This window comes from Rhea pennata, chromosome 2 (genome assembly GCF_028389875.1).
Source record: "Rhea pennata isolate bPtePen1 chromosome 2, bPtePen1.pri, whole genome shotgun sequence".
Classification (NCBI taxonomy): Eukaryota; Metazoa; Chordata; class Aves; order Rheiformes; family Rheidae; genus Rhea; species Rhea pennata.
The window spans coordinates 33,423,799-33,436,120 of NC_084664.1; the positions used below are offsets into that span (position 1 = coordinate 33,423,799).

Consider the following 12,322-nt stretch of genomic DNA (forward strand, 5'->3'; position numbering starts at 1 on the left):
TTAACTAATAAATACTCACTGCAGGGAAGGGCTAGCTACAGGTCCAAGCAGCACACTGAATACTCTTATCAGCTAGAAGGGGCACACAAGCTTGACACCTCCTACAGGTCACCAAACATTAGCCCATCTCAGTAACATCTGCTAATTTTTTTTGTCCCCTCAATCAAGCTTTGTCCAATTTTCTCACTGAAAATTTTTGCCAGGTATGCAGTCAGCTACTAAGAGTAGTACATAAAGAAGTTTACATAGCTTTCTCTTTCTTTGACTCCTGCTTTCTGATCAAAGGATCACAGCAGGATTTTGATAGTCCCTCCTGCGCAGTTACTTCTACGAGTGCGGAGCTCAGATTTACCACACGACTCACCATGGCCACTCAAGTGAGCGCTTATGTAAATCCACAACATCCACAGCCTATAAACTATGTACTAAGGCCAGACAATCTTAAATCAACAGTCCAAGCAAAGAAAAGTCACACTATAATTAAGTATGCATGTAGGTTTCCATATTATGAATTACTAGTTATGAATTAGCTAGACCATTTTGCAGGTAAATCCATGGCAACTTTGCAAGGATTCGATGTACCAACAATCACAACCACAGCAATGAGTTAACCCAGCAACAAATGTATCTATATATTACTATACTTGGAAGTAGTTTCAATAGGTTTCTTGTTCACTTAATCCAGCTGATGAGCTCTCAGAGCTTTGCCTTGTCCCATCCTTAACCAAAACGCTCACCCTTGGCAGAGCTTTCACCAGCAAGATTCTCTGAGGTAAGCATAGCCCTGCTCTGTTTGGATTTGAACTGATGCTGCCAATCTTGGTTTGCAACTGCCACCAAGAGATGCATAACTGTTTCTAGTTTGAAGTAAAATACTGCTCTTTAAGATAACCAGCCTCTAGATACTTCACTTCTTCTCTTCCCCTTTGCCACTAAGCAGTGGACAACCTTCTCCTCCTTGTTTCACCCTGCATGATACTTCACTCCCACTCCAATCCCACCTGTTCCCAGTGCTTGGCTCTCCTCATGTTTATACCTACACACACACACAAATTGCGTTTTCACATTTGGTGACAGGGTCCTTATGGAGGGGTGGGGTAAAGCACAACATTAAGATTAAAAGGCTGGACTCTGGAATCATCGACTTGTCAGTCTCAAAACTGCAGTAGAATTCACCTTAAATCTTATAGCCATCCGAAAGGCCTGTACACCTTCTGATGAGTCATTTGTGATTGTTTTCAAATGCAGTGGTTGCGACAGAATAATCAGCTCACGGAAATGGTGTGATTTAAAGACAAAAACATGCTTCTTTACCCACAGTTCTTTCTCTGTGTACATCTAATTATGTTTCTCCACTAATATTTAAACAACGGCATTGGCTGACGTTTCTCTAACTAGACACTGATAAGCAAACTATTGTAACATCTGAGTAGTGTAAATATTTTTTCCCCCAAATACTGTGTTTTGCCAAACATACTTAATGCTACCTGTGAGCTCACATTAAAAAAAAAGTCAATGATTACATATACAGATGTCAAGTTTAATTTTCTGTTAATTCCACGTCTGCCTTTTAATTTGACTTCCAATTTTGAGTGTAAATGGCATTTGCTCACCTATATACCTTTCTACAATTAAGGCAAGTGTCATTTTTGTCAAGTCATTAGGAACATTATTTTAGGATACAAATTACTGTCTTCACTAGTATGACAGGCAGAATTAGAACACTGTATTAACTGGAGTAACAATTTCATCTACAGTCAAACTGTTATGTTACACTGCTAGGAGAAATATTTAACAAGTGTGAAATAAACTATCATCATCTTTGTTGTTACATTCTTATTATATGCCAAAGTTATAGTGATCAAGTGAAAGCTATATCAAGTGGAGTTTCAGAAACAGTTCTGCATATCCTAAATTCCTAGCATCATTAACGGTCTGCTCTTTTAACCTCTTCTTCCTTCCTTTCCTTCCACACTTTTCTCTCTTTCCCTCCAAAAGATGAGGCAAAAATCAAATCCTAAGATCCATTCCTATCTCAGACTGCATAAAAAAGTTGCAGTGAGTCTATAAAACAATTTATTGCAACACTCACGAGAAAATGCTTCAAAATTCTTTTTTAAGAAAAAAAGAAATTTTATATAGTCTATTTGGCTTTTATTGATCTAGATTTTTTTTCCAAAATAAGTCTAAAATACTGAAGGATATAAATATAAGCTAATCATCTTTTAAATAAAAAGCATTAAGCAATTATTTTGGATGTCAAGTTTAAGACATTAAGACAATTCCTTCTGAATAACTGCAGTATTCCTGTTGATCCCTCCTGGTCACACAGGCTGAAAATCGCTACATAAGAATCCATCTGTCCTCTCTCTACCTCATCTCACCCTTCGTTGCTCAACAGATAGATGCTTTGTATGTCAAATGGTTTAATAGACTAACAATTGGATTAATCTAAGAGCAATAATGTCTAACCGTATTTAGCTTGGATTTTGCTGTTGCTTCTCACACTGCTCAAGATAGAAAAGCTTTCAAGATCATTTTCCCCTACTCTCCCTCACACTTACATAAACTAGTCTGACAAAGCTAGTATGGACAGGTAGTAACTTGTGGCTTTAGGATATGAATTGTTTCTACAATTCATAAGCTCATTTTTAAAAATATGAATCTTTATTAAAAAATACATTTTAATATATTCATGAAGTGCACACATACTGTACTTTTAGTTTACCATAAAAAGTTTGGAACCTACTTTGTACATTTTACATCAACTTCAGTTTTCATCCTAATACAGACCAACAAAATCTATTACTGAAATAGAAATGGACTGTGTGCTATATTCATATTATTAAGATAAAAATGGCAAAACTACAGTCTGATATAATCAGTTTGTGCAATAAAGCTGATGAAGAAAAAGAACCATCTTCTGACTAACACTAGTTATTGCACCGTCAGAAATGGTAAATATTTTCAATGTCAAACTTTGCTTGCAAAAAACCAGACTATGAACTCAGCCTGGGAGTCAAGGGTCCAGCTTTTTTCCTTTTTTTGCATGTGCTCTGTCAGCATTACTGATGACAATATGAAATTACAGAAGTTTTTTTTATTTGCTAATAAATTGAACAGTCCTTTATTTTTCCTAACAGCACTAATAACTTTTTTATTGTGCAGTAGAACCAACAGAATGAGAAAGGAAATTTCATTTTACGTAAATTATTTTGTAAGTGGAATAAGTATCTAACTAGGAGGAAAAAAATAAAAGACACACATAGACAGACAGACACTGTCTCCACAGATGTGCACTTTCTGACCACATGCTTGAATTAAAACCCTAACTATGAATTGTACCCTAATTTAAAAGGGTATGGAATTTTGGTCACGTTTAGAAGCAGCACTTGAACACCTTGGAAATAAGAGTGGGAACAGGAGATACAACCAGTTTCAGTTAATTTTCTAAATCTAACAGTGCCAGCAACTGAAATCCACAACCATGCCCCACATGTGCTATCAAGAGGATGAGAGACATACTTTAAGTCATTTTTAACTTAATTTAAACAAGTAATCCTTTAACTTTATAACAATCCACACTGATAAACTAACTTAGATGCAAGTCAAAAGTACAGAACACAGACAAGAAGAATCACATCATTTTGGATCGCCTTTACTACATTCTACCCCTTTATGTGAGAAAAAAGAATAATCCTTCCAACTCAAGCTTGAATTCAAGCCAAAGGAATAAGCTTATACAATACTAGAACCATCCTACATTCAGCCTCTGGATAAATGGATTACATCTATTTCAGGTTTTGCTACTGCTTTTATTCCGAGAAGGAGAGTGGAGGAAGCCTCAAGAATCTTTGTTTTCTTAAATCTTTAAAAATAACGGTGTGACATGTTCTCTAGTGAAGAAACCATGTTACTGCATATTTTGTTCTTGATCTATGGCTAATCAACATTTAGACTTTTTGCCTTCTTTCCTAACTTCCCAGCAAGGAGTTACTTCAAAGTTCATTTCAACAGTGTTTTCTTTTTTTCAGTCCTAAAGAAATCTGATCCTACTAAAGGAATTCAAAGATGTATTAATTCTGTTTCTGCTACAATTTGCATCTGTTAAGATTCTCAAGATTTCTCTCAACAATAATGCATTAAATCAGCCTCTTGCCATAAGAATCAGCTCTAGCAGACCATCTCTTCATATCCTATCTACCTGAAAACTTGCAGGCAGAGCTCAGGGCTATCACAGAAAGTCACATAAAGCATGTCTTTAAAATGTTTTCTTCATAATTTAACAGCTATGCTTTCTGAAGATAAAATTTCATTAGTTTGGAGCTTATGGTACACATTAGTAATAACTTCAACTACATAGCCTCTGACAAGCAATAGGCAGCTGCTGAACTCAAATCTCCACTAAACTGCCCAGTTTATTCCATTATCCACATCAGTTTATACCTACTAATAAAAAAATACATATATAAACAGCACAGCGTATGGCCAACCGCTGAAAGGCAGCCAATTCTTATCCTTTCTTATATCATAAGAGAGGAAAAGGGAGAAAGTAGAGAGAGATGAATTGTAACAGTTCAGACAATCAACAATTATTTTACTTAAAAAGCAACAAGTATCTCTTACGAAGATAACAGAATTTCTCAACAATTGCTACATGAAAATAATTTTTTTAAAAATGAGTAAGGCTTCCAGAACAGCATTTTCTGTCTTTTCCTCCGCTTCTTTATTAACGTATGCCAGGTTAATGTTGTCTGTAATGTGGCTAATTTGGCATAACTTCAATGCTGCTCCTGAAAGATGAAGAGCCGAGGAAAGGGAAAGAGCATGCATTCCCTGATTCTCTGACCCTGGGTTTTCCAGAACTAGATGTGTGGCCACATGCTGAATGTTATCACAGAACTGATCCAGCTGAAAATAACTGTTCTTTTTTATTTTACTTTATTTATTTTACTGCCAGATGAATCTGGACCTGCCAGTTTTACAATCCAGTTCACAGTATGATTGCAGGAGTACTACTGCTAGCATCAGAGAACAGATGGAAATGAGCTGGTAGAGTGGAACCCAACAGATTAGGATAAGGCATGATAAGTTACACTATAGAAAGAGAAATCAAGTTCAGATTACTTACCATCCTCCTCTGTGCAACAGAGATTCACTTGTCTCCTCCAAGACATGCTCCTCCCTTATAAATTCTGAAATGATTTTTCAGATGATGATTTCTCAGTTTCTTTAACAGTGTGGCCATACTACGTACTAGCTTACATTAGTAAAGTGACAGTGTTAAATTCCAAAGAAAGAAAACCTTATTCTACATATGTAATAGCCACCATCAAGATACCCTTCTAAGACATAGAAGCATATATCACAGATGCATTTAAGACCCATTGGAACTATAACATGGGAGGCAGACATACTAAACTATTAAGAACTGCAAAATAAAACTTCTATCTCTTATAGCTGCGTTTTTTTTTTTTTTTTTTTGATTGTCAAGCAACCATAACTCACATGTGAAAGCCACCTGAGTTGCTCCAATGATTTGAGTAATTCAGTGATCACACTAAGTACAACTTAGAGTTTAGGGAAAAAAACAAATCAAATATTGATAGACATATCTATAAACAAATAGATATTCTCAAGCAGGCTCTTTATAAAATAAGTTTTTTTTAAATAGAAGGCTGATAAACCACATATTTTAATGACTTATTTCCAGGAAGCACACTTTATTGTAATTTAAAATTGTATAGCACACATACAGATACAGTTACTCCAGTACTTTAAGTTTACTGTTGAAAGATGTAGTCATAATTTCTGAATAATCTTTTAGTACCCTGGCTTTTGTAGACTCTAAAAATAGCTACATGAAAGGTATGTTCATTTCATTAACAAGTCTGCTATTATTTTAAATCTATTATTTGCTACCTGCAGCACAACTTTCAGAGTCCTCTGAAACACAATATTCATTTTCACATCTAACTTAAAGGTGAAAACCCCTTGGATGCAGTCTTTATATGGCAGTACTTACTGGGCTTTTCTGTTTATTTTTAAGTAGTACCTAATTTAAGATTTCCAGAGAAAGAACTCTCCTCATCTAGGAGAAAGTTATTTTAAAATATTAAGTTAGCAACATAACTTTAGAAGTTTTATCTAAGTCTAGGCTAAATATAAAAAGATATTCTAATTGCCTTATTAGGTCAGGTTATAAACGTAAAGGAATAAAAGTGAAAGAAGATAATGCACATTATCTATCATAATTGCTAGAAGGATTTCTCCAGAAATAGATACACTCAATGAAAAAGAAAACTAATTTCTACATTGTCCCTGGTAGTCCAGGTTGTTATCTCTAAATGTAGTTATTTGTGTCACATCTCTTCATGGGATTATTTTGTTAAGTGAAATCATGTGATTAAAAGATCACATGATCCACCTTATCCACCTCCCAGACAGTAAAAAAGTCCTTTTTTCTTTATTACAATGGAGGAAAACTATAAACATCACTGCTGAGAAAGAAAAACTACTTTGAGCTTCTTAGCTGCTCTGCTGTTATATCCAACTGCACCCTGACTACAGGTATACTGTAACCTATATTAAGGAATGGAGTAAAGACAGCTGAAGCTCAGCTGGAATTAAACAGCAACAGAAGAGATTTCTCGAAGTGTATTAGCAGCATAAAGGCACCTTCAGGAAGGGCAAGAAGGTAATCAGAGGCCAGTCAGCCTCACCTCAGTTCCCAGGAAGATTATGAAGCAAATCTTAGAAGCCATTTCTCAACACATGAAAGACAAGAAGTTGACTGGGAGCAACAATCATGGATTTACCAAAGGCAAATCACACCTGACCAACCTGATTCTTTCCATGATGAGAAACTACTGCTGAGGACAAGGGGAGGGCTCTCGATGTTGTACACCTTGCATTTATCAAGGCCTTTGACACAGTATCCCATAGTTTCCTTATCACGCAATTCATGAGATATGGGCTGGATAAGGGCACAGATAAGGTTGGTGTAAAATTGACTGGACTGTTAGAGAAGTATCAACAGTGGTGCAAAGTTCAACCAGCAGCCACTAAATAGTGGGGAGCATCGGGGCTCAATATAGGGACTAACAGTGTTTAATGACTTCATTAATAATCTGGATGACAGAACAGAACACATTCTCGGTAAACTGGCGTAACACACCAAACTGGGGAAAGTGTTCAATATGCTGGAGGGCAGGGCTACCGTTCAGAGGGATCTGGACAAGCTGGAGTAAGAAAAAAACAAATGTAGTCTTACATCAGAAGTGGAATAACTCCATGCAACAATACAGGCTGGGGCCAACTGTCAGGGAAGCTGCTCAACAGAAGGACCTAGAGGTCCCAGTGAACAATACTTGAACATACATCAGCAGGGTGCTCTTGCAGCAAAGAACAGCGGCAGCACCCTGGACTGTATCAGCAAGAGTGTAACCAGCAGATCCAGGGGAGTTGATTCTTCCGCTCTATTTGGACTTTGGAGCCTACATCTGGAGCACTATGTTCAGTTTTAGGCTCCCTGTTACAAGACAGACATCGACATGGAGTGGATCCAGGGGAGGGCCACCAAGTTGGCCAGGGGACTACAGCAGATATCCTGTGAGGAGAGGCTGCAAACAAAAATATTTCTACTGGAGTGTAGTCAAATTCTGGAACAGATGCTCAAACAGGTTGTAGAATCTCCATCCTTAGAGATATTCAAAACTCGACTAGGCAAGCCCTTAAGCAAACTAAGTTAACCAGACCTGCGTTGTGCAAGGTGTTGGACTGAATGGCCTCCAAAAGCTCCTTCCCATATGACCCTATGATTCTATGACATAATTTTACTAGACAATATAAAGTTCATCCTACTAGATTCAAGATGTCTAGCCCACTTAATAAAACAAAATTTAATTCACCCCCAAATAACTTTATGCTAAGACAAGTATTATCTCATCTCACAACTGTCATGAAAATTGTATATTTTGACCAATTTAACACAAATAAGATGATATACTCAATCCTGGCTGGATCATATTGGTATTACTAGATATGTGTACTATCAATCCTGATACAAATACCTCTGGAAATTTATGTATGGTACCCAATCCCATCACAAGGGATTTTGTGCGAGAACTAAATACATCCAGGTTTTAAAGCCATGTACTGGCTATACCTGCCACAAGGGGAATATTAAAGAGTCAACTGATGCTCCTAATTAATATTCCTGACTCCCATTTTTGTGACTGTGAAGTAATAAATTATATAAAAATGTGTGTATGTGTGTGTGTACATATACACACACACATATATATATATATCTCCATACTCTACCCCTCAGTTCACCTTCATCTTTAGAAATAAAGAAGGAAGAACAGTAGTCTCCTACACATCTACCACCAACACAATAATAGGCATCTACAGCCTAAACTTAAGGATTTGATTATCACATTCATCGAATCATAGAATCAGTAAGGTTGGAAGGGACATCTGGAGATCATCTAGTCCAACCTCCCTGCTCAGCAGGGTCACCCAGATCATGTTAGACAGGGTTGCATCCAGGCGGGCCTTGAAGATCTCCAGAGAAGGAGCATACTTTGAGGTTTGGGGATTTTTTTATTATAACAAATAAGAAAATAATCAGTGCCAGTAGCATGAATCTAGTTTCGGTTTGGATTTCTGCATGCAATGAGTTCCCCTTCACAATGTCTAACTTCCGTTCTCAAAAATTCACTGAGAGTTCCCCAATTTTTCCCCCTTTTTAAAGTATGCAGTGCTTTTTAACTAGTATGATAATTAAATTACAAAATGAAATAGATGTAAGAAGGCACTTCAAAGAAGATCACAGCATGCACCACCAAGAAGCCAAGTTTCCAGTAGCAAGATAATGAATAGATTACAAGTTGTAAGTACAGTGCATTTTTAAAAATAAACTTAATTCCACTGACAGAACACAAGAATCTTCTTCTCAAGGTTGGGATGTTATTCCACTCTTTCCTTCTTAAGTTTAAACTTACCATAGTTTTTAAAATGTTGGTTTTTTCCAGTTAGGAAAAAAAAACCAGCAATCTTGATACTACTACTATTTCACTACAAATTCCCAGCAGCCTCTGAGATCACATCGGAACTCTAACAAGACCAAAATTTCTATGAAACATGTTTACTGGATGAAGACAAATTAAAATAACTGTGAAAACAGAATGATAAAAGCCTTTACAAAGCTGGGTAATCATCAAAACCTCCAGTTCCTTTACAACTGTTTTTCTGGACGGAGTATCATCCAGCTGTAAAAAATGAAGTAAGAGAAAAAGAATAGTTCAGTGTCACCAAATTATTCAGTAATGTGCAATACTGGAAAAGGTCTGTGATTTTTACATTAAGTACTAATGCTTAATTCTTGGTAGACTGGATAGTACCTGCCCCCCCCCCCAAAAAAAAAAAAAAAAATCTGAGTAGGGCAAAAATGTCCTTATTTAAGAGTTAAGTAAAATTTCTCTCACTTTGTGCTTACAGATGAAAGGCAGAAAATGTTTTTTCTTACAGACTTGTATCTTACACTAAAGGCAAATATCCTTCTCTTTCCTTGTAGGGGCTAAGGAATCAGCATCTTAGTGCAGTAACCAATGGAGCAGTTATAGCTCACAAGCTGCCCTGAACCCTCATCTGTCACTTGCCACTTCCAAAGATGCTGTCAGTTAACTAAAATAAATACACATAATCAACACACAAGAACTCATGGGCATGTCAGGTTACACAACTTTTTTTCCTTTTTAAACTTATCCTCCCCATCATAAGATAGATGACACTGATACATGTCCAATCATGTAACATAAACATCTGCTCGTGATATGATTAGCAAATGAAGTTGTTCAATAGGTTGAACATGTCCGCTTATTTGATATGAATACTGTAATTTAAGGCAAACAGAAAAAAATGACCTACCCGCACAATGATTCACTGCAGAGACACTTTGTCTGTAAGTAAATATCCAAATTTCTTCCCTATACAGGTGATATGACAACTAGTCATCCATCACCATCCCGCTTACTCTTAGATAGGAGATAGTATTCTGTATTAAGAAATTCTACTAAGCTTGCTACCATTTAATATTTTCCAGAACACCTTCAGCCATACTAAAATATACTATTTATATTTTTACTTTCCTGTCTTTACCTTAAGAATTTACATACTTTGAAAGTATTTTATGGTGATTAAGATAGTCAAAACACTTCTAAAATGTTCCTAAATATATATATTCTATTTTCTGTCACAATAAAAATTTTGAAGGAAAGTCTCCCAACACCCATCTATACATTGTCATTAGTTCTGACTACGCAGATGAATTTCATGTCACAAAAGTCCTGAGACAGTCTTTGTTTCTTCACAAAAATTACATAAAAAGATGGCTCTGAGAGCATCGCGGTCAGCTTTATCTTGGTTATGCCTATGTTAACAAGAAATATGGCACAACAGAAACAAATCAGTGCGTCAAAGCAGGTAATGCCAAGGATCCATACATCTCCACTGTAAGCAGCACAGGGGAGGTTACTACAAAACCAGTTTAGTCTGGTCTCCTGCGATAGACAGGTCTACTTCCGCATGTGGTTTGAAATCACATGGAAGAAACTTATCTTACTAGCCTCTCCTTCCACGGCTATAAGACCCTGCTAAAAGAGTGCTTTTTTCTGTTCTACAAAGGTGATTATAGTATGTAAGCACACACAAAAATATACTCATGCAAGACATCATACACAGAAACTTTCTTATCTGCTCGGGTCATTTCCACATAACACGTCATTGTTTGCTGCCTGACCACCCAAAGTACATGGGGTGAATAGCTACAGCAGTTCTTGGAAGACACCGTGAGTCTGCCTTCCAGACCTCCCTTTCCCTGACATGAGACAACCAACAACAGATATAGAATTTGCAGATGCAGACAGGCATCACAGAACCTACCTTCTGTGGGCTGGCAACGTGACTTTTCAATGATTGCATTAAGTCTGACGACAACATCCCTCTTTCCAGACAAGCGTTCATCACTTTGCAGAGTCCTGGAAAACAAGTAACCAACCAGGCTTGGAATGGGCAAAACAGTGGTTGAACTCATGCTCCAGGTCCTCTTCCTTTGGAATAATATGCAGGGACACTGACAAAGTCATCCAGGTCTCTGCTTTCTATAGGTTTCCCAGCTACTGACAGAATCAACATTCCCATCAGGTGCACAGCCCAGTAAAGAACAGCTATAGCTACATAAATCACAAGGGCTACACACACATAGCGGTTACACAGACCTAATGGGTTACAATATTTGACATCTCAGCAGGTCCCATCAAACAGACTCATGACATGTTTTCTACTCTTCTGCCCTCAGACTCAAAGTAAAAGCTGGTAGCTTTCTTCTAAACAGGACCATTAGCGGCACTGAGGTGTGCTCCTGGAAGATGATGCATTCTTTATTCCTGTGGCCCTCAGCCTCTATCCAAGCCAATGAGTCCATGCCTAGCTATCATGGCCTTACCAAATGTAGAATGGAAGTCAAACTTGCATTTGGCTGTTTCACAGGAAGGTTGCAAGCCCTGCATACAGATTTTACTCAGTCCTCAACACCTTCTGAATCAAGAGTACCTGTTCTGCAAGAGCAGACATTCTCTCTCCAACCAGACTAAAACAGCAAGGACCAGTTTCTTTGGCAGCTGTAGGTACAGCCTTCGATGCCCTCTGTGAGTAGCTGAAGCTCCTAGTATGGCATGTACATGAAGGGTATTACTTATTCCTTTATTAACAAGGATCACAAATATGCCAAATATCTGGGAAGGGTAAAGGAGAAAAGTGATTAAGTGTTCTCAGGCTTTCTGCCTTGTGTGTTTAATATCTCCTTTCCCAATCCCTCCTTCAATCCTCAAGACTTGTCTGCTTCACCCACTCACTTACAAGTGACATCTGTTTCGTCAACAATTTTGGGAAAGAATGGTTATTCTGTCTCTCCCTCTCCTGGTCCTCTGTGTGCTTTTGATTTTTCCTCAACATTATAATTGGAAAAAACATTTTGTTTGATGCCACTACAACCCTTACGAAATTTCACAGGCCTTGGTTCAAGTGACTTGCTACATAACACTACTGACAAGAGCTGCACTATGTAGCTCAGAAGGAAACATGTATGTTTAAGTAGGGAGGAGCCTCCTATAATCTCTTCCAAGGTGCCATCCATCCGGCCCCTACATAAGCCAGGAGCCTGTTAGCTCTGTTGAGTATCCTTGATGCACTTTTTGGCCTTAGAAGTCTTCCTCTCCTCTACTGAGCACAATCTGGGTTTGGAAGTACTATAACAACC

General features: G+C 37.5%; 1 protein-coding gene across 5 annotated transcripts in view; it reads right to left on the reverse strand.

Annotated features, from left to right (window-relative positions):
* The window catches only part of SNX13 (sorting nexin 13), a 77,804-nt gene that overhangs the window by 57,984 nt on the left and 7,498 nt on the right, over positions 1-12,322 (reverse strand). For 4 of the 5 annotated variants that reach the window (XM_062569198.1, XM_062569199.1, XM_062569196.1 and 1 more), the window contains exon 2: positions 10,948-11,042. In XM_062569198.1, the coding sequence (XP_062425182.1) occupies positions 10,948-11,028 (81 nt within the window). In that variant the 5' untranslated portion in view covers positions 11,029-11,042. Of the gene's footprint in view, positions 1-5,131; positions 5,187-10,947; positions 11,043-12,322 lie in introns of those variants that run through there. The other variant, XM_062569197.1, reaches the window with a different exon arrangement.